Genomic DNA, 22,767 nt, shown 5'->3' with positions numbered 1-22,767 from the left:
TTCACTCTAGTAGTGGGCAATTTCTCTCAATCGTCCGTCAATAAAGGGTAGCTATTTACATGTAATGAGAGCCATTTCAGGAGAATAGGGTTCTGAAAGGGTTTTGATAATATCAGCTGTCTGCATTTAGCTGGAGAGACGAAACCAAAAGTGGCTGCAGACCTATTCAGAGTCCTTAGTTCCCTATTCTAGGAACAGCTCTTATGCAAGTTATTGATGCATTCAGTAGGCCCACTCTTTGCCTCCATGTGTTTGTGTGAGATAAGAAAAGTGGTACGGTATATAATGTCAGATGCTTACAGCGTTAAGAGAGAATGTTAGCTATCCATTTATAGCCTATCAATGAGACAATATCCTTAACCTCAACATCAATATTTACAGGAATTGCCTACAGGCAGGAGAATCGACCACAGTATTTACAGGCAGGAGAATCGAACAGTCTCTCTCTCTCTCTCTCTCTCTCTCTCTCTCTCTCTCTCTCTCTCTCTCTCTCTCTCTCTCTCTCTCTCTCTCTCTCTCTCTCTCTCTCTCTCTCTTCCTCTCTCCTCCCCCCCCCCCCCCCCCCCCCCCCCCCCCCCCCCCCCCCCCCCCCCCCCCCTTCCTCAGTATCTGTCGATAGCAGCGCTGGGCTAGTGAGATGTTTGTCTTGGTCTTTTTTTGATGTGTGTGTGACGGCTGAGGCTTTTACACAGACTCAGCGGAGGGCTGAGAGATGCTAGATGACGCGTGTCAAATTATATTAAACGTGAGAGCCCCCCCATCCCCTCCTCCATTCCATCTCTTCCTCTATCCCTCCTCCTGTTCCTGGCTTTGTCCGGTGTGGTTAGAGTGAAGAATGACACTTGTCATCTCTGTTTGGGGGTAAAAGATGTCATGTCTGATGTATTACCCCTGACATCGTACTGGGCAGCGCCGCACAGCCCACTCTGGGCTACATAGACAAAGACAGGTTCAGGAAGGACAAAGACAAGCTGAAATAACACCCTATCCCTACCATATTCCCTAGTGGCTTTGGTGGAAAGTAGTGCACTGTATAGGGAATAGGGAGTATTTTGAGCAACAGGGCTCAGTGTAGGTCTATGTGAAGTTGCCTAAATGCAAAGGTAAGGCGGCATAGTGATACGCGTGTCTCATACCATATGTGCAGTCACATGCCTTTGTGATTTCATATGGGAGATAATCAGCTCCCGGGACAGTGAGGGAATTAGCGTGTAAGATGTGCTTCTGTGCCCTCTCTGCAGCCTTCTTTGTCCTTTGAATGAGGAATTGAGTATAGGCTACTACTTGAAACCAGGTCATTCACGAATGGATATTAATTGTGTGACTGTTGCAAACCAATATATGATAGGAGTAATGTTTGAGTAGTCTATGAGTTTGAGAGGTATAGTCTTATTGATCTGGGCTCTCAGGACAGTAAGCCGTAAACACACTACTACAGTGAATGCAAAATGCCAAACAAAGAGATATTGGGGTGTGTGGCGTTGACTTCCAAGCTGCCAATAAAAATGAACATTTTTGTAAGATTTAATTTAATATTTTCCAAGCTGCCATTTCCTAGGAGGTGTTTCATTTTTCTCTCTGCGTGACGGGACGAGGGGGGATGTGAGCGTGTTCCAAGGTATCCCCACTCCTTCTCTCACCGTCATTGTAAATAAGAATTTGTTCTTAACTGACTTGCCTAGTTAAATAAAGGTACAATTTAAATTTTAAAAAAGGTATCCTCACTCCTTTCTCACCCTTGCATTCAGAATTGCTAGTTGTTAAATGTATGTGTGGCTTTTAACCATCGTTATCTTGGACTGTGGGCTGCCTTGGGGAATACTGTAGATGATGGTAAATGACCTGGGTGACTCCAGGAAGGAAGGGGTTAAGTCCGAGCCGGCAGGGCTACGTTATGCAAACTGGGCTGGCTGTAGCATAAAGGGGAAGAGCTGAGCTCAGAGGAACCCTGGCTCACGGCCAAATCCCTCCCTCCCTCCTCACCCCTCGCTACAGCTGAGTGCTCCCCATGCTTCCTGTGTGTGTGTGTGGGTGGGTGTGTGTGTGTGTGTGTGTGAACACAGTGCTGGAATGCTGCTTCCCCCTCGTCTAAGGCCGTTGTGTGTGTCTGGAGTGGTGCCTCTTGTCTGGTGTGTGACGTCAGCACACACACAGCAGGTCAGCTTAGGGCTAGGCAGCACTGAGAGTGTGTTGGAGGAGTCACATATTAGAGGGAGGGAGAAAGAAAGAGGGTGTTTGTGGGAGTAGGAAGCATAACTTAGGAGTCAGGAGTGTGTGTTTGGATTTACTATCCTTGTAGGGTTTAGGGACATTTTTTGGTCCCCACAAGGATAGTAAAACAAAACGTATGTGTGTGTGTGTGTGTGCGTGCTGGGGGGGGTTGTAGTAGTGTGTCAGGTGACTTTTCAACGGAATGGGAGGAGCAAAGGGAAGGTTACTTCCTGACTAGTCGCCCCTAACACACACACACACACTCTCTTTACGTCCTCTCTGATTCTCTGGTGGATGGTGTGTGAGAAGCACAGTCCGATTTCCCTTGGGCATCATCATCAAAACCTAACCACGTTTTTCATGTGTGCTTTTTTTGTTGTTGCATGGATTTGTACCAGTCTTGTGACATTGTGGCCATTGTAGCTGTTTTGATTAAGGTCAAGCCTCATGTGTCCCCCATGTCACCGTCTGTAATCCCCTTCCTAATATAGAGGGTTGTCGTTACAAACACACTTAGCCTAAGCTTTAAAGAGCTGATGATGGCTTTTCAATCGATCCTCAGTACATTCATCTTCTCTCTCTCTCTCTCTCACACACACACACAAACACAAACACCAACCACTTATGTTCATCTTCAGCCAAGAGACTCTTGAGGTACTTCTCTTGGTAATTACGCATGCTAATTTCCATACATCTCTAATTTCCCTCCCAACTCTACACATGGTTGTGGCGGATGTATAGACTGAGAGTCCAAAGCAGGCATGTGGTTTCAAACAGGTTAGCTAAAGCCCTGCTGTCCAAATAATTCAGTTGAATATCTCACGGCTAGTCAGACAGCCGTCCTCTCGCCAAGCTCCAGAATCACTCAACAGGCCAGTAAATCAGGCTGGGTCTGACCGTCCAATCCAACAAAATTAGACTCCATTTTGTAAGTGATAGTTTGGAAATTGCAAGTCATTCCTGACGGATTGCGTGGCAACTAAGTGGCGGCTTCACCCGGCGAGATCAGAGTGGACTGTCATTTCAGCAGCCGCAGGATGACACCTCCAATCACACACAGACACACACACTCCATCCCCATGATTAATATGCAGATTTGCTGTCAAATTCACATGTAGAAGTAATGGAAATTCATAGAATGAAGAAAAAATATATATATATATATTTTATAGGCTACACCTGGCTCTGGTTGGTGTGACAGCAACTGTGGAGGACAAGGCCTTTGATCTTTCAGAGAGGTCATGGCACAAACATGGCCACCCTTGGTGCTCAGCTGTGTTATTCCAGCTTGACCCTCACCTAGACCACACACACACACACACTACAACACACCTAAAGCAGCGTCCCTTGTGTAAATGCATTGATCTGTGTTTGGTCTCCCCTCCCAGTAAGACTGAGGCATACACCCACACCCTAAAACCTCTGAATCTTTCCTTACTTCTCAGATTTCCTCTTAGGAGCTTGTTTCAGATGATGACATCACTAATCTAGGCCTAAGGGCTGAACAGATTGCTCACTCACTTTTCAAAGGTTTCTAAGTTCCACCCAGACCTCCAAGTGTCCATCCCAAATGGACCAGGGCCTATAGGGATATTCATCCCATCTCTCTAGTTCCACCCCACCCTCTCTCCTCTCCTGCATTAGAGCTGCACCATTCTTCACATGCTGGTCAGATCTCCTTTCAGGTCCTCTGACTCAGGCCATATGGAATTCCAAACTAGCACTGTGCTCTTTAGATATCATACTGTAGGATTCCTTTGACTACCATAGGATCCATTCCCCTTCTACTGCGGTCTTCTGCTGAGCTGAAATGGACCCTGGCTCTGGCTAGCTTTGGTGCAGTGCTGGATTGAGCTGTTCCATGTCTGTCTGTAGCTCATGTGTTAATTTGATAAGATCTCAAAGCTAAAGTGGCGAATGGGCCTCACTTCTCTTTTCCTCTTTGTATCCTCTCTCTATATAGGCCTACATCTCTGTTCTTCTTTCTTTCACACACAGGACTTTTCTCATTTGGGCAAAAGTCTGCACGCCTTCCTCTCTCCTCCGCCGTCTCTTTAACCTTTATTTAACTAGGCAAGTCAGTTAAGAACAAATTCTTATTTACAATGACGGCCTACACCGGCCAAACCCGGCCGACGCTGGGCCAATTGTGTGCTGCCCTATGGGACTCCCAATCACGGCCGGTTGTGATACAGCCTGGAATCGAACCAGGGGGTCTGTAGTGATGCCTCAAGCACTCAAGCACTGAGATGCAGTGCCTTAGACCGCTGCGCCACTCGGGAGCCCCTCCTCCGTCCTCTCTCCCCGTCCTCTCTTTTTTAATCTATAAAATGTATTACACAACTAGCAAAATTGTTTTTATCACGTTATACTTTTATTTGTGGATTCCACCCTGTAAACTCATTAGCATGATGTCGCGCGATTGGAGAAGGAGTCTCATTTCATACAAGCACATTTTCTACCACTTTCCCTCTCCTCCCCTCTCCTCGATTACCTTTGACCTTTTTCAAAAGGAGGCCAGAGAAGACGGAGGAGAGAGGACGCAGTTGAGCAAATCCAATTGAGAAAAAGTCACACACACGGTCACAGATACACGCGCACACACACACACACACACACACACACACGACTGTGTCATATTAGATTTAAAGTGACATTCACTCATAAACCAATTCAGCAAATAAAGTTAATGATCCACCCGCCGCTGTGGCTGAATTTTCTCCATTGACTTGGAATCTTAATTTGATTGGGGAAATATATGTATGATGCTCAATCTAATTTACCCCAGTGGACGGTTGCACACTCACACTGAGAGCTTTTGTGCTTAGGCAAGCAGCCTCCCAGCCTCGACTGGGTCTCTTAATGTGGGAATGCTCAACCTCATTTTATTATAGGACCCATATATAAAGCCTACGTTCTTGCTCCTGTGGGTCTGTGTGGGTTAATTTTGGAGGGGCTGTGGCCTCTCCTTCTCCCTGAAATGAGAGCAGGGGGTTGGTATTTTGGGGGCCCCATGTTGTTGAATGTGAGGAAGGAGGGCTTGTAGCTGTTCAAGAGAGAGCTTGCTGGCTTCTCACCACTCATACGGTTTCCAAAGCAGAGAGGGAGTATCTGGGCTAGTGCTTTGATGTGGGCCCCCAAGTGTATGGGTGGTCTGGGGGCCCCTGTGCGTTTACACATATACACACACACTCTACTGCTTGCATTCTCTCTCTCTCTCACTCTCACTCTCTCTCTGTCTCACTCTCACTCTCTCTCTCTCTCTCTCTCAAAGCCAAGTGTGATTTCACCAGCGCAGTCATGAGGGGTTTCTAGGGCAACCTCACAGAGGCCTTGTTCTAAAAATGTCTGCCATGGTTCCTTTGAAAGTCTGTGCTGGCCTCTCCAACACACAGAAACAGCCCTTAGCTGCACTTTGGGAGGGGGCTGAGGGGGGCAGGGGAGGGGAACACACAGTCTAATAGCTAGCACATGAGATACTGAAGGTTTCATACCAACCAGCAGTCAGGGGAAGAAAAGGGAGAGAAGGGTGTGTGTGTAAATGGTTATATTCCTGTGCTCAGCGCTTAGCTAAATTAAAAGTGAATTTTTCACATAGGGGCAGTTTGTGGTGGCCAGACCAGTGGACAGGAGAGGAAGAAGAAAACTCATTACTGACCCATCTGTCAAACAGAGAGGGAGAGAACTAAGATGGATGGAGGAAGGGAAGGAAAGAAAGTGAGGGAGGACCCACTAAAGAGCCCAGGCAGCAGTCTGTTGGTTGTGTTATGGAATCTATCTGCTTGTAAATATTTGGCATTGTATTAGATCAATCTTTTCGTTTGACGTCTCCTTTCTATTCCTATTCTCCCTGTTGTGTGTTTCTTGTCTGCTAATGATAAGTGACAGTAGGTGTTACTTTTTCCACAGGCGTGTATCAGACCTGCCAAGTTGTCTTCGAGCTGCATGTTTCTGATGTTCTGTTATTCTACTCGTTGGACTGGGAAAGGCTGGAGAACACACACTGAACCTGTTTTTGACACACACACACACACACACTGTTGTTAAGAGTAGCATTCTTGCTCTGAGACACGGCTTAGGCGGAATCCTTCCATTCACAGGCTGTGGGGATCCTGTAAGGGCTCAAACAAACACACTTACAGGTCAGAGGTCTACCTTTAACTACTCCCTCATTAGCCATTCATTCTTCATAAAGGATTTATCATAGGGTAGGTTTGGGGTCTCATCTTGTAAAGGATGCAGTATTCAAGCCTCCCTTTGGTAATGCAGGCCCCATGTCGAGTAGCTGTGGGAGCTTAGATATCCCTGTTAATACACGCCTGATATCACAGCACCCACAGATCTTTGATAAGTGTATTTATACATGCATGTCTCCACTTGGCCCCAATACGTTTTTATCTTTATCTCTCTAACTCTCTCCTCAGCGCATAAATTAATTCATAATGCGCTTTGTCTCCCTGGCCCCTCCCCAATATTAATAAATGCATGATCTCACGCTGGCTGTGTCTCTTTCATATGCTCATCAGTGTGTGTTTTAGACCAGCACTTGCAGCCCCACCCTCTTCATGCATATTCATAGATGCATAATGACCCCCGCCTCTGGAAATGCAGAGCTCAGGAGGAGATCAAACACTATTCAAATGAGCCGGCTCCATTATTCACTCACTCGCACTCCACACTCACACTCACTGTATCTGTCTTGCTATCATTGCTGACCCAACCTGCCCTCTCTGTTTCCGTGCCACAGGACATCTCTCTGTACTCAATGTGGTCATGATTTGATGTTAGGGGAATATGGAATATATCTTTGCACCCATTTCATAAGGTTTCTGAAGGTCTACTTGACCCTTACGCATGGCATGCCTTTATGGAGAGGACATGGCTTAGTAATGAATTGTTTGATTTAATAAACATCTCCCAGGCCGGATGTTTTTGTGTATGTTGTTTAAAGGTTTTAGAGGTTTGGGCTTCTATGTCCTCAGTTCTGTGTGATGTCCCAATCAGAATGTAATGTAAATCCTCTTCTTTTTTCTCCCCCAAGCCCTTTCTCTCACTCTCTACCACCTCTCCTTGGCTTTTATTTTATAGTGGATGGAAGGCTTGTTAATTCTCAATATTTTTCTCTCTCCTCCTTCCCAGGGTTCCATCTGAGTGGTACGGTAACAGACCCGGCCACATCCTCTCAGCCTGAGATGGTCTGCAGCGTGAGCGTCAGCTTCGACCGCTGTAAGATCACCGCGGTAACCTGCAGCTGCGGCAACAAGGACATCTTCTACTGCGCCCACGTTGTAGCGCTGGCCCTGTACCGCGTACGGAAGCCCGAGCAGGTCAAACTGCACCTGCCCATCTCAGAGACGCTGTTCCAGATGAGCCGAGATCAGCTGCAGAAGTTTGTCCAGTACCTGATATCAGTGCATCATACGGAGGTGTTGCCCACCGCACAGAAACTGGCTGATGAGATACTGTCAACTAACTCAGAGATCAACCAGGTCCACGGTGAGTGTGTTTCTGTGAGTGTGTGTGTGTGTACGTAGGCCCCACTGAGGACGTTGATTGTGTGATAAAGGTAAAGGGAGATCAATGCTGCTCATTAGACTGATGCTGCCTGTAAACGAAATGGTCTGTCCACTTCTAATCAACACTATAGACCTGGCTTTTATTTACCTTAGAGAGGGGGAGAAGAAGGGAGAAGGGTAAAGAAGAGAGAGGGAGAGGACGAGGGAGGGATAAAATCAAATCATATTCTATTTGTCCCATACTTTGTAAACAACAGGTGTAGACTAACAGTGAAGTGTTTACTTACGGGCCCTTCACAACAATGCAGAGAGAAAAAAATATAGAATATACAGGTTTCCCCAGCTCCACAAGTTACCTAAAAGTAGATATCATTTTAGAGTTATTTATTTAATTAATAAATAATGTGTTGTCTCATTGTGTCTGTGTCTCTGTGTGTAGGGGCCCCAAACCCCATGGCAGGGACCAGTGTGGATGATGAAACTGTGTGTGTTTTACTAACGTTTCTCGCTCTCTCTCTCTCTCTCTCTCTCTCTCGCTGTCTGTCTGTCTGTGCAGGGGCCCCGGACCCAACGGCAGGGACCAGTGTGGATGATGACTGTGTGTTTTACTAACTTTTATTTCTCTCTCTCTCGCTCTCTCTCTCTCTCTCTCTCTCTCTCTCTCTCTCTCTCTCTCTCTCTCTCTCTCTCTCTCTGGTCTCTCTCTGTGTCTCTGTCTGTCTCGCTCTCTGTGTGCAGGGGCCCCAGACCCCACAGCAGGAGCCAGTGTAGATGATGAGAACTGTTGGCACCTGGATGAGGAGCAGGTCCAGGAGCAGGTGAAACTCTTCCTCTCTCAGGGAGGATACCACGGCTCTGGGAAACAACTCAACCTGCTGTTCAGCAAGGTAATAATAATAATATGCCATTTAGCAGACGCTTTTATCCAAAGCGACTTACAGTCATGTGTTCATACATTTTTAGGTATGCGTGGTCCCGGGGATCGAACACACTACCCTGGCGTTACAAGCGCCATGCTCTACCAATTGAGCTACAGAGGACCACACACACACCCCTCCCTCACACACACACCCCCCTCCCTCACTCTCCTCCTGTAGACACTGAATCTCTTCAGTCTGGTCCAGAGTACTCTCCTCCTCTCATCCTCCCACAGGTTCTCTTTGTAAAACTTTAAAACAAGAAGTATTACTAGCAGAAGTGGCTGAAACATTGCTTTATATCTCCTTTCATATACAGTGGGGGAAAAAAGTATTTAGTCAGCCACCAATTGTGCAAATTCTCCCACTTAAAAAGATGAGAGAGGCCTGTAATTTTCATCATAGGTACACGTCAACTATGACCGACAAATTGAGAAAAAAAATCCAGAAAATCACATTGTAGGATTTTTTATGAATTTATTTGCAAATTATGGTGGAAAATAAGTATTTGGTCACCTACAAACAAGCAAGGTTTCTGGCTCTCACAGACCTGTAACTTCTTCTTTAAGAGGCTCCTCTGTCCTCCACTCGTTACCTGTATTAATGGCACCTGTTTGAACTTGTTATCAGTATAAAAGACACCTGTCCACAACCTCAAACAGTCACACTCCAAACTCCACTATGGCCAAGACCAAAGAGCTGTCAAAGGACACCAGAAACAAAATTGTAGACCTGCACCAGGCTGGGAAGACTGAATCTGCAATAGGTAAGCAGCTTGGTTTGAAGAAATCAACTGTGGGAGCAATTATTAGGAAATGGAAGACATACAAGACCACTGATAATCTCCCTCGATCTGGGGCTCCACGCAAGATCTCACCCCGTGGGGTCAAAATGATCACAAGAACAGTGAGCAAAAAATCCCAGAACCACACGGGGGGACCTAGTGAATGACCTGCAGAGAGCTGGGACCAAAGTAACAAAGCCTACCATCAGTAACACACTACGCCGCCAGGGACTCAAATCCTGCAGTGCCAGACGTGTCCCCCTGCTTAAGTCAGTACATGTCCAGGCCCGTCTGAAGTTTGCTAGAGTGCATTTGGATGATCCAGAAGAGGATTGGGAGAATGTCATATGGTCAGATGAAACCAAAATAGAACTTTTGGTAAAAACTCAACTCGTCGTGTTTGGAGGACAAAGAATGCTGAGTTGCATCCAAAGAACACCATACCTACTGTGAAGCATGGGGGTGGAAACATCATGCTTTGGGGCTGTTTTTCTGCAAAGGGACCAGGACGACTGATCCGTGTAAAGGAAAGAATGAATGGGGCCATGTATCGTGAGATTTTGAGTGAAAACCTCCTTCCATCAGCAAGGGCATTGAAGATGAAACGTGGCTGGGTCTTTCAGCATGACAATGATCCCAAACACACCGCCCAGGCAACGAAGGAGTGGCTTCGTAAGAAGCATTTCAAGGTCCTGGAGTGGCCTAGCCAGTCTCCAGATCTCAACCCCATAGAACATCTTTGGAGGGAGTTGAAAGTCCGTGTTGCCCAGCGACAGCCCAAACATCACTGCTCTAGAGGAGATCTGCATGGAGGAATGGGCCAAAATACCAGAAACAGTGTGTGAAAACCTTGTGAAGACTTACAGAAAACGTTTGACCTGTGTCATTGCCAACAAAGAGTATATAACAAAGTATTGAGAAACTTTTGTTATTGACCAAATACTTATTTTCCACCATAATTTGCAAATAAATTCATTAAAAATCCTACAATGTGATTTTCTGGATTTTCTTTTCTCATTTTGTCTGTCATAGTTGACGTGTACCTATGATGAAAATTACAGGCCTCTCTCATCTTTTTAAGTGGGAGAACTTGCACAATTGGTGGCTGACTAAATACTTTTTTTCCCCACTGTACAAACTCATTAACATCAAAAGGCTGCATGCATTTCTACCAGTGAATTTCCACAGCCAAGTTGTTTCTATTCAGTTCAAAGATACTGTTACTCTGTTAGTCTAAAGGGCCATTACCATGGCAGTTGGCATGTACATTAAACAGTGCCATTGTTGAGGTTTGATGTTGCTTTTAGTCCTTGATGTACACTTACACTCCTCTGGTGTAGAGACAGGCTAACTGCTGTGCCAACCTCTGCATTGTGATATGCTCTTCTAGTGTAGATTTAGCCTAATGTCAAATATTTAGCATGGCGCTAATGTCAAATATTTAGCCTGGCGCTAACAACAAATATTTAGCCTGGCGCTAACAACAAATATTTAGCCTGGCGATATCAACAAATATTTAGCCTGGCGCTAATGACAAATATTTAGCCTGGCGCTAACAACAAATATTTAGCCTGGCGCTAACAACAAATATTTAGCCTGGCGCTAATGACAAATATTTAGCCTGGTACTAATGACAAATATTTAGCCTGGCGCTAGCAACAAATATTTAGCCTGGCGCTAATAACAAATATTTAGCCTGGCGCTAATGACAAATATTTAGCCTGGCGCTAACAACAAATATTTAGCCTGGCATTAACAACAAATATTTAGCTTGGCGCTAACAACTAATATTTAGCCTGGTGCTAACAACAAATATTTTGCCTGTGAAACCCTATTCCCTACTTTTGACTACTTTTGATCTGGGCCCATCTGGACTCAAAGTAGTGCATTACATAAGGAATATGTTATGGACTCTGGTCAGAAGTAGTGCACCACATAGGGAATAGGCTTCCATTAGGGACACAGACTAAACCCTAGCGCTAATGTGATATTTTTAGCTAGCACTAATGTGTTGACCGCTATGTAAAGACTGACCATTAGCACCCCGCCCCGCCCCCGGTTTTAATGTCTGTCTGCAATAAGCTCTCTGAGTCCTTTACACACACACATGCTGATGCTGTCCTCCCTGGCCCATAGGTGAGGGAGATGCTTCGTATGCGTGACTCCAACGGTGCCAGGATGTTAACACTGATCACAGAACAGTTCATGGCCGACCCTCGCCTGGCACTGTGGAGACAGCAGGGCACCACCATGACCGACAAGTACAGACAACTCTGGGACGAACTAGGTGAGCACACACAAACACACACACACTAATGAGCAGCATAATTAATTCATATTTGCAAACACACATACTCACCGGCTAGTTTATTAGGTACAGAACCCCGTTCACGAAAATGGATCGTTCTTACAGACAGTGAGTCACATGGCTGTGGCTTGCTATATAAAGCAGGCATCGAGGCATCCAGTTACTGTTTGATTGAATGTTAGCATAGGTAAAACGAGTGACCTAAGCGACTTTGAGCGTGGTATGATCGTCGGTGCCAGGACCACCAGATCCAGTATCTCAGAAACGGCCGGCCTCCTGGGCTTTTCACACACAACAGTGTCTAGGGTTTGCCGAGAATGGTGAGACAAACAAAAAAACATCCAGTCAGTGGCAGTCCTGTAGACACAAAAAAAGCTTGTTGATGAGAGAGGTCGAAGGTGATGACAAGAATCGTGCAAGCTAACAGGCGGGTCACAAACAGACAAATAACAGCGCAGTACAACAGTGGTATGCGGAACGGCATCTCGGAACGCACAACTCGTTTATCCTTGTCACGGATGGGCAATTGCAGCAGACGACCACACCAGGTTCCACTCCTATCAGCTAAAAACAAGAAGTGGCTCCAGTGGGCACGCGATCACCAACCCTGGACAATTGAGGAGTCGTAAAACATCACCTGGAACATGACAGCGAGTTCAGTTTACTTGAGTGGCCTGCACAGTCCCCAGACCTCAACCCAATAGAGCATCTTTGGGATGAGATGGAACGGGCTGTTCGCAGCATGAATGTACCGTCGTCCAATCTGCAGCAACTGCGTGATGCCATCGCGTCAGCATGGACCAACATCCCTATGGAACGTTTCCAACACCTTGTAGAATGCCCTGAAGAATTCAGGCTGTTCTGGAGGCAAAAGGGGGTCCGACCCGGTACTAGATGGGTATACCTAATAAACTAGCCGGTGAGTATACAGTAGGCTATTTTATGTACTGTACTGATACGGACTACACAAACGCTCTTCCTTGCCTGCTGTTGTTTTTATGATGAATCTATGCCACTGTCTCCTACACACGCTATCCACAATACTATACTATTTATTATCTACGCTGGATAAGAAGCACTCGCATTAGTACAGATTACACACACACACAGATCTTGGGGTTATGTAGCCTATGTTATGTTAGTTCTGCTCTCCTACTCATGTGTGAATGAGGACAGAAAAGTTCCTAAATTTCAACCTCCTATTTTCATTTCTATATCCTATGTTCTGACACCCACACACACACACACACACACACACACACACACACCAGCCCTCTGGGTAGGCGCGGAGACTAAGCGTGGGTCTTTGAATGGATTACTGGCTGTTTACTCCTAATCACTAGAAGGACAGTCTGTTACCATGACAATGACAGCTGTTTTATCTCCAGCCTTTGTTGTTGTTTTGTTTAGTTGTCTCTTTTTTGCTTCTGGTCTTGTTCTCTGCTTTTTAGGGATGGCTTATTCAGACACATGAACACACACCCACACTGTGAAAGTTTTGCTGCTTTAATTTGTATTTTTGGAAGTGTAACAATGCTTTGAAGCCCAGACATCAAATTCTCTCCCAGAGTCCTTATCGGCCTGCTTGATGTGTGGCAAATGCTGCCTCTCGGCTCGGCTGCTTTCTTCATTTGTCTTTCACCTCAGGGCCGTTACTCCTCTCCTCTCCTCCAGACACAAAGCCTTCCTTCATTCCTCCGCTACTTGATCTCCTTTTCTTTTTTCTGTCCATCTATCTTTCTCTCTCTCTCTCTCTCTCTCTCTCTCTCTCTCTCTCTCTCTCTCTCTCTCTCTCTCTCTCTCTCTCTCTCTCTCTCTCTCTCTCTCTGTCCTTGTCCCTCTCTGTGTTCTTGTCCCTCTCTGTGTTTCTCAATGTTTTCCTCCCCCTTTCGTCCATCAATCGTTGCCTAATGCCCAATTGTAGTTGTAATAGCGGAGTGTGTGTGTACGTGCGTGTGTTAGCTGATGTGTTTTTGGTTTGTCTTTGTGACACCGTCGTCCTATATATTCCTGAATGTGTTGTGATATCCGCTGAGATTTCTTCACTTTTAGTCTTTAGTTTGTTTCTGTTTACCTAGCTAGTATTGATGTGTCTTTGACAGTACGTGAAGGACAAATAGTTTCAACTTTTCAAAGAGTTTGTCAACAAGAAAAGTTGCATTGTGTGTCAGTTCAAGACTGCATCTACATCTACAAAGTATGCGACTCCCTTCAAATTGTTTGGGGTGAAAAAATTGATTTGATTGCTTTCTAAACTCTAGACTTCTTTGAAAAGTTGGATGAACTTTAATACCCATTTCTTTAGTGTTGCTAAATAACTACACAACAATAGACACACATTTTTGGGTGAAAAACAAAAGATGGGTGGGACCTCTGTTACCTGCAGTTTGGTTTGGTTCTGTGTTTACCACCTTCATAATACTCTCCTGATCTGAGCCTTAAGTCAAACATGACCTTGGTAGGATGAGACCTGACCTGTGTGTGTGTGTGTGTGTTCAGGTGCCCTGTGGATGTGCATCGTGCTAAACCCCCACTGTAAGACGGAGCAGAAGTGTTGGTGGCTCAGACAGCTGAGGAGGTGGAACAGCGTGGAAGTGTGTCCCTGGGAGGATGGTAACCATGGCAACGATCTGCCCAACCTCACCCACTCCCTGCCTCAGGGTGCCCATGGCAACCAAGGTGTGAGACAGGTCTCTCTTTCTTTTCTCTTTCGTTCTCTCCATCTCCCCTGCGTTTCTCTTTCTCGCTTCATCTCTCTCTCTCTGTTGTTAGCCTGAAGCTAACGTTTGAAATATTCCTCCCTCCTGTGCCTCCCTCTCCCTCTATCCCTCCTCCTCCCTCCCCTCAGTCTAATGCTAGTTTCTCTCTCTCCTGTCAGAGTTGCGTCCCCACAGGACGGTGTTCACACGGGCCATCGAGGCGTGTGATCTCCATTGGCAGGACCGTCACCTGCAGCACATCATCGCCAGTGACCTCTACGCCAACTACTGTTACCACGACAACCAGGACGGCTCGCTCTTCGACGCACGTGGATGGCCCATGTGGCACGGTGAGTGTGTATGTATGTGAGAATGTTTTTTTTTGTGTGTGTGTGTATCGGGATGATGGGTGTGTGTAAAGGGGCGAGAGAGGACGGTGTGTCTGTATATGTGTGTGTGTGTGTTGTCCTATGCCAAAATGAGTGGTCACAAGCCAAAAGCCTTATAGAACATGATCAAGACACGCAGCATAAAGACATGAATCCCTCCCTCTTTCTCTCTCTCTCTCTGTCTCTGTCTGTCGTTCTCTCTCGTTCTTTCCCTCTCTCTCTTTCTGTCTCTCTCTCTTTCTCTCTCTCTCTGTCTGTCTGTCTGTCTGTCTGTCTGTCTGTCTCTCTCGCTCTTTCCCTCTCTCTCTCTCTCTCTCTCTCTCTCTCTCTCTCTCTCTCTCTCTCTCTTTTCAGAACATGTCCCGACGGCTTGTGCTCGGGTGGATGCCCTGCGTTCCCATGGTTACCCCCGTGAAGCGCTGCGATTGGCCATTGCCGTGGTGAACACACTACGGCGGCAGCAGCAGAGACAACTGGAGCATTTCCGCAGACATAAGAAAGGTCAGACTGCATTTATTAGATGAAATAGGATTATTATATGACAGTTCTAGGTCCCCATTAACTACTAAAGCGATGTCCACCAATGAAATGGCACTTATACCTGCTGAAAGCATTCTTTACAATAAATAGTTGAGGCACACAGTGTTGTTAATTGGGACGTTGCTACAGCGTTGTTAATGTTGTGTCAATAGGGATTAGGGTTGTACAAATTTGGTAACAGTCCTAAAATTCCCAGATTTTCTGGAAATCCCGGTTGGAGGAAGTTTGCGAAGTTACTGTAACTTTTCAACCCTAATAGGGTTGATGCTGGGTGTTGTGCACTGTAGTTTACATGTGTTGTGTCCTCTCCGTGACAGAGCTGCTCCATAAAGCCGTCACCTCCATAACCAACATGGAGGGCTGGGTGGGTCACCCCCTGGATCCCATCGGCACGCTGTTCAGCACCCTCACTGAGACGGGACGGGGGGCAGAGGAGGGGGCCAACACCTGCCTTGACCTCTCAGGTACAAAACATATTAATCTAGTCTTCTCTGTCTCTCTCTCTCCCTCTCTACTTTTCTTTGAATCTTTTCGTCTCATCTCTCTCACTCAGATGGTCCCTCTCCTCCCCCTCTCACCCATCACCGTACGCTCACATTCCTCTCTTCTTTCTCTTCTCCTCTCCGAGTCAAACATAGTCAAGGCATACCCTAAGCTTGGCCCAGTGATATGGAAAAAAAATAGCTGGTGATCTTGGGCCTGTCCCAAATACTTTTGACCTGGGCCGTTGTCAAAGGTAATGCACTATATATCGAATAGGGTGCCGTTTGGGACTGCCTGACCCTCAGTGGTGTGGAATAGGTGGGAGCCTCCAACCCTCAAAGAACAGACACACTGACTACTGGGCATTGACCTCTCTCTCTCTCTCTCTCCTCTCTCTCTCTCAGACTGTTCCAGTGTGGTGAGTCGTGCGGAGCTGCAGCGGTTGCCAGTGCAGCGGTTGCTAGGCGAGGGTGAATCGTATGTGGCGCTGGCCGTGGAGACTGCTCTGATTGGCTTAGGCCAGCAGAGGGTGATGCCTGACGGGCTGTACGCCCAGGAGAAGGTGTGTCGCAACGAAGAGCAGCTATTGGCCAAGCTGCAGGAAGTGGAGCTGGATGACACGCTGGTCAAGATCTTCCGCAAGCAAGCCATCTTCCTGTTAGAGAGTGAGGACACACGCACACACACACACAAGCCATCGTCCTTTACTTTGGTTATTGGTTAAAGTGTAAAATAATCTTCCATAGGCTTGTGTGGAATATGTGTGTTTCCATGGCTGAGCTGTAGCTGTGAAAGCAGAAAGGGCTTTTAGTCTTTCCTTCCTTCCTCCCTCTCTCCTCTCTCCTAGCCTCTCCTTCCCTCTCTCCTCTCTCCTAGCCTCTCCTCCCCTCTCTCCTCTCACCTAGTCTCTCCTCCCCTCTCTCCTCTCTCCTAGTCTCTCCTCTCTCCTAGTCTGTCCTCCCCTCTCTCCTCTCTCCTAGTCTCTCCTCCCCTCTCTCCTCTCTCCTAGTCTCTCCTCCCCTCTCTCCTCTCTCCTAGTCTCTCCTCTCTCCTAGTCTCTCCTCCCCTCTCTCCTCTCTCTTAGTCTGTCCTTCCCTCTCTCCTCTCTCCTAGTCCCTCCTTCCCTATCTCCTCTCTCCTAGTCGCTCCTTCCCTCTCTCCTAGTCTCGCCTTCCCTCTCTCCTAGTCTATCCTTCCCTCTCTACTCTCTCCTAGTCTCTCCTTCCCTCTCTCCTAGTCTCTCCTTCCCTCTCTCCTAGTCTCTCCTCCCCTCTCTCCTAGCCTCTCCTTCCCTCTCTCCTCTCTCCTAGCCTCTACTCCCCTCTCTCCTCTCACCTAGTCTCTCCTCCCCTCTCTCCTCTCTCCTAGTCTCTCCTCTCTCCTAGTCTGTCCTCCCCTCTCTCCTCTCTCCTAGTCTCTCCTCCCCTCTCTCCTCTCTCCTAGTCTCTCCTCTCTCCTAGTCTCTCCTCCCCTCTCTCCTCTCTCTTAGTCTGTCCTTCCCTCTCTCCTCTCTCCTAGTCCCTCCTTCCCTATCTCCTCTCTCCTAGTCGCTCCTTCCCTCTCTTCTAGTCTCGCCTTCCCTCTCTCCTAGTCTATCCTTCCCTCTCTACTCTCTCCTAGTCTCTCCTTCCCTCTCTCCTAGTCTCTCCTTCCCTCTCTCCTAGTCTCTCCTCCCCTCTCTCCTAGCCTCTCCTTCCCTCTCTCCTCTCTCCTAGCCTCTCCTCCCCTCTCTCCTCTCACCTAGTCTCTCCTCCCCTCTCTCCTCTCTCCTAGTCTCTCCTCTCTCCTAGTCTGTCCTCCCCTCTCTCCTCTCTCTAGTCTCTCCTCCCCTCTCTCCTCTCTCCTAGTCTCTCTTCTCTCTAGTCTCTCCTCCCTCTCTCCTCTCTCTTAGTCTGTCCTTCCCCTCTCTCCTCTCTCCTAGTCCCTCCTTCCCTCTCTCCTCTCTCCTAGTCGCTCCTTCCCTCTCTCCTAGTCTCGCCTTCCCTCTCTCCTAGTCTATCCTTCCCTCTCTACTCTCTCCTAGTCTCTCCTTCCCTCTCTCCTAGTCTCTCCTAGTCTCTCCTCCCCTCTCTCCTAGCCTCTCCTTCCCTCTCTCCTCTCTCCTAGCCTCTCCTCCCCTCTCTCCTCTCACCTAGTCTCTCCTCCCCTCTCTCCTCTCTCCTAGTCTCTCCTCTCTCCTAGTCTGTCCTCCCCTCTCTCCTCTCTCCTAGTCTCTCCTCCCCTCTCTCCTCTCTCCTAGTCTCTCTTCTCTCCTAGTCTCTCCTCCCCTCTCTCCTCTCTCTTAGTCTGTCCTTCCCTCTCTCCTCTCTCCTAGTCCCTCCTTCCCTATCTCCTCTCTCCTAGTCGCTCCTTCCTCTCTCCTAGTCTCGCCTTCCTCTCTCTAGTCTATCCTTCCCTCTCTACTCTCTCCTAGTCTCTCCTTCCCTCTCTCCTAGTCTCTCCTTCCCTCTCTCCTAGTCTCTCCTCCTCTCTCCAAGTCTCTCCTCCTCTCTCCTCTCTCCTAGTCACTCCTCCCCTCTCTACTTTCTCTAGTCATCCTTCCCTCTTCTCTCTCCTAGTCTCTCCTTCCTCTCTCTCTCCTCCCCCCCTCTCTCCTCTCTCCTAGTCTCTCCTCCTCCTTGTCTTCTTGTCTTTTCCTATCTCCTAGTCTTTCCTCCCCTCTCTAGTCTCTCCTAGTCTCTCCTTCACTATCTCTTCTCTCCTAGTCTCTCCTTCCCTGTCTCCTCTATCCAAGTCTCTCCTCCCCTCTCTCCTCTCTCCTAGTCACTCCTCCCCTCTCTCCTCTCTCCTAGTTTTCCTTCCCTCTCTCCTCTCTCCTAGTCCCTCCTTCCCACTCTCCTCTCTCGTAGTCTCTTCTTCCCTCTCTCCTAGTCTCTCCTTCCCTCTCTCCTAGTCTCACCTTCCCTCTCTCCTAGTCTCGCATTCCCTTTCTCCTCTCTCCTAGTCTCTCCTCCCCTCTCTCCTCTCTCCTAGTCTCTCCTCCACTCACTCCTCACTCCTCTCTCCTCCCCTCTCTCCAAGTCTCTCCTCCCCTCTCTCCTCTCTCCTAGTCTCTCCATCCCTCTCTCCTAGTCTCTCCTTTCCTCTCTCCTAGTCTCTCCTCCCCTCTCTAGTCTCTCCTAGTCTCTCCTTCACTATCTCTTCTCTCATAGTCTCTCCTTCCCTGTCTCCTCTATCCAAGTCTCTCCTCCCCTCTCTCCTCTCTCCTAGTCACTCCTCCCCTCTCTCCTAGTCTCTCCTCCCCTCTCTCCTCTTTCCTAGTCTCTCCTCCCTCTCTCCTCTCTCCTAGTCCCTCCTTCCCTCTCTCCTCTCTCGTAGTCTCTCCTTCCCTCTCTCCTAGTCTCTCCTTCCCTCTCTCCTAGTCTCACCTTCCCTCTCTCCTAGTCTCGCATTCCCTTTCTCCTCTCTCCTAGTCTCTCCTCTCCTCTCTCCTAGTCTCTCCTCCCCTCACTCCTCTCTCCTAGTCTCTCCTCCTCTCTCTCCAAGTCTCTCCTCCCCTCTCTCCTCTCTCCTAGTCTCTCCTTTCCTCTCTCCTAGTCTCTCCTCCCCTCTCTAGTCTCTCCTAGTCTCTCCTTCACTATCTCTTCTCTCCTAGTCTCTCCTTCCCTGTCTCCTCTCTCCTAGTCTCTCCTCTCCTCTCTCCTAGTCTCTCCTCCCCTCTCTCCTCTTTCCTAGTCTCTCCTCCCTCTCTCCTCTCTTCTCTCCTAGCCTCTCCTCCCCTCTCTCCTCTCTCCTAGCCTCTCCTTCCCTCTCTCCTCTCTCCTAGCCTCTCCACCCGTCTCTCCTCTCTCCTAGTCTCTCCTCTCTCCTAGTCTGTCCTTCCCTCTCTACTCTCTCCTAGTCTCTTTCCCTCTCAACTCTCTCCTCTCTCCTAGTCTCTCCTCCCCTCTGTCCTAGTCTCTCCTCCCCTCTCTCCTCTTTACTAGTCTCTCCTCCCTCTCTCCTCACCTCTCTCCTCTCTCCTAGCCTCTCCTTCCCTCTCTCCTCTCTCCTAGCCTCTCCACCCGTCTCTCCTCTCTCCTAGTCTCTCCTCTCTCCTAGTCTGTCCTTCCCTCTCTACTCTCTCCTAGTCTCTTTCCCTCTCAACTCTCTCCTCTCTCCTAGTCTCTCCTCCCCTCTGTCCTAGTCTCTCCTCCCCTCTCTCCTCTCTCCTAGTGTCTCAATTCCTCTCTCCTAGTCTCTCCTTTCCTCTCTCCTAGTCTCTCCTTCCCTCTCTCCTAGTCTCTCCTTCCCTCTCTCCTCTCTTCTAGTCTCTCCTCTCCTCTCTCCTAGTCTCTCCTTTCCTCTCTCCTCTCTCCTAGTCTCTCCTTCCCTCTCTCCTCTATCCTAGTCTCTCCTTCCCTCTCTCCTAGTCTATCCTTCCCTCTCTCCTAGTCTCTCCTTCCCTCTCTCCTCTCTCCTAGTCTCTCCTCCCCTCTCTACTCTCTCCTAGTCTCTCCTCCCCTCTCTCCTAGTCTCTACTCCCCTCTCTCCTACTCTCTCCTTTCCTCTCTCCTAGTCTCTCATTTCCTCTCTTCTCTCTCCTAGTCTCTACTCCCCTCTCTCCTAGTCTCTCCTTTCCTCTCTCCTAGTCTCTCCTCCCCTCTCTAGTCTCCTTCTCTCTCTCCTCTCTCCTAGTCTCTCCTTCTCTCTCTCCTCTCTCCTAGTCTCCTTCTCTCGCTCCTCTCTCCTTGTCTCTCCTTCCCTCTCGTCTCTCCTCCCCTCTCTCCTCTCTCCTAGTCTCTCCTTGTCTCTCGCTTCTCTCTCCTAGTCTCTCCTCCCCTCTCTCCTCTTTCCTAGTCTCTACACTCCTCTCACCTAGCCTATCCCCTCTCTCCTCTCTCCTAACCTCTCCAACCGTCTCTCCTCTCTCGTAGTCTCTCCTCCCCTCTCTCCTAGTCTCTCCTCTCCTCTCTCCTAGTCTCTCCTCTCCTCTCTCCTAGTCTCTCCTCCCCTCTCTCCTCTCTCCTAGTCTCTCCTTTCCTCTCTCCTAGTCTCTCCTTTCTTCTCTCCTAGTCTCACCTTCCCTCTCTCCTCTCTCCTAGTCTCTCCTCCCCTCTCTCCTCTCTCCTAGTCTCTCTTTCCCTCTCTTTTCTTTCCTAGTCCCTCCTTCCCTCTCTCCTCTCTCCTAGTCTCTCCTTCCCTCTCTGCTAGTCTCTCCTTCCCTCTCTACTCTCGCCTAGTCTCTCCTTCCCTCTCTCCTCTCTCCTAGTCTCTCCTTCTCTCTCTACTCTCTCCTAGCGTCTCCCCCCTCTCTACTCTCTCCTAGTCTTTCCTTCCCTCTCTCCTCACTCCTAGTCCCTCCTTCCCTCTCTCCTCTCTCCTAGTCTCTCCTCTCCTCTCTACTCTCTCCTAGTCTCTCCACTCTCTCCTAGTCTCTCTTCCCCTCTCTCCTCTATCCTAGTCTCTCCTTCCCTCTCTACTCTCTCCTAGTCTCTCCACTCTCTCCTAGTCTCTCCTCCCCTCTCTCCTCTATCCTAGTCTCTCCTTCCCTCTCTACTCTCTCCTAGTCTCTCCTCCCCTCTCTCCTCTCTCCTAGTCTCTACTCTCCTCTGTCCTAGCCTATCCCCTCTCTCCTCTCTCCTAGTCTCTCCTCCCCTCTCTCCTTGTCTCTCCTCTCCTCTCTCCTAGTCTCTCCTCCCCTCTCTCCTCTCTCCTAGTCTCTCCTCCCCTCTCCTCCCCTCTCTCCTCTACTCTCCTCCCCTCTCTCCTCTCTCCTAGTCTCTCCTCTCTCCTAGTCTGTCCTTCCCTCTCTAGTCTCTCCTCCCCTCTCTCCTCTCTCCTAGTCTCTCCTCCCCTCACTCCTCTCTCCTAGTTTTCCTTCCTTCTATCCTAGTCCCTCCTTCCCTCTCTCCTCTCTCGTAGTCTCTCCTTCCCTCTCTCCTAGTCTCTCCTTCCCTCTCTCCTAGTCTCTCCTTCCCTCTCTCCTAGTCTCACCTTCCCTCTCTCCTAGTCTCGCATTCCCTTTCTCCTCTCTCCTAGTCTCTCCTCTCTCCTAGTCACTCCTCCCCTCTCTCCTAGTCTCGCATTCCCTTTCTCCTCTCTCCTAGTCTCTCCTCCCCTCTCTCCTCTCTCCTAGTCTCTCCTCTCTCCTAGTCTGTCCTCCCCTCTCTCCTCTCTCCTAGTCTCTCCTCCCCTCTCTCCTCTCTCCTAGTCTCTCCTCTCTCCTAGTCTCTCCTCCCCTCTCTCCTCTCTCTTAGTCTGTCCTTCCCTCTCTCCTCTCTCCTAGTCCCTCCTTCCCTATCTCCTCTCTCCTAGTCGCTCCTTCCCTCTCTCCTAGTCTCCTTCCCTCTCTCCTAGTCTATCCTTTTCCCTCTCTACTCTCTCCTAGTCTCTCCTTCCCTCTCTCCTAGTCTCTCCTTCCCTCTCTCCTAGTCTCTCCTCCCTCTCTCCAGTCTCTCCTCCCCTCTCTCCTAGTCTCTCCTCCCCCTCTCTACTCTCTCCTAGTCTCTCCCTCTCTCCTAGTCTCTCCTCCCCCTCTCCTCTCTCCTAGTCTCTCCTTCCCTCTCTCTCTCCTAGTCTCTCCATCTCTCTCCTAGTCTCTCCTCCCTCTCTCCTCTATCTACTCTCTCCTTCCCTCTCTACTCTCTCCTAGTCTCTCCTCCCCTCTCTCCTCTCCTAGTCTCTCCTCTCCTCTCTCCTAGCCTCTCCTCCTCTCTCCTCTCTCCTAGTCTCTCCTTCCCCTCTCTCCTAGTCTCTTCTCTCCTCTCTCCTAGTCTCTCCTTCCCTCTCTCCTCTCTCTACTCTCCCTCCCCTCTCTCTCCTCTATCTCTCCTCCCCTCTCCTCTCTCCTAGTCTCTTTCCTCTCTCCTAGTCTCTCCTTCCCTCTCTCCTAGTCTCTCCTCCCTCTCTCCTCTCTCCTAGTCTCTCTCTCCTCTCTCCTCTCTCCTAGTTTCCTTCTTCTCTCCTAGTCCCTCCTTCCCTCTCTCTCGTGTCTCTCC

At 48.7% G+C, this 22,767-nt stretch overlaps 1 protein-coding gene across 1 annotated transcript in view; it reads left to right on the top strand.

The window, feature by feature from the left end:
• LOC121583081 (zinc finger SWIM domain-containing protein 6-like) overlaps positions 1-22,767 on the top strand; it is a 70,968-nt gene that overhangs the window by 27,164 nt on the left and 21,037 nt on the right. The window contains exons 2-9 of the mRNA XM_045226843.1: positions 7,351-7,707; positions 8,466-8,614; positions 11,565-11,715; positions 14,236-14,415; positions 14,615-14,785; positions 15,179-15,325; positions 15,682-15,828; positions 16,252-16,512. Coding sequence (XP_045082778.1) covers positions 7,351-7,707; positions 8,466-8,614; positions 11,565-11,715; positions 14,236-14,415; positions 14,615-14,785; positions 15,179-15,325; positions 15,682-15,828; positions 16,252-16,512 — 1,563 coding nt within the window. The remainder of the gene's footprint in view (positions 1-7,350; positions 7,708-8,465; positions 8,615-11,564; positions 11,716-14,235; positions 14,416-14,614; positions 14,786-15,178; positions 15,326-15,681; positions 15,829-16,251; positions 16,513-22,767) is intronic.

Source organism: Coregonus clupeaformis, chromosome 18, assembly GCF_020615455.1.
Source record: "Coregonus clupeaformis isolate EN_2021a chromosome 18, ASM2061545v1, whole genome shotgun sequence".
Taxonomy (NCBI): domain Eukaryota; kingdom Metazoa; phylum Chordata; class Actinopteri; order Salmoniformes; family Salmonidae; genus Coregonus; species Coregonus clupeaformis.
This window is presented reverse-complemented; position numbering and strand designations above follow the sequence as displayed.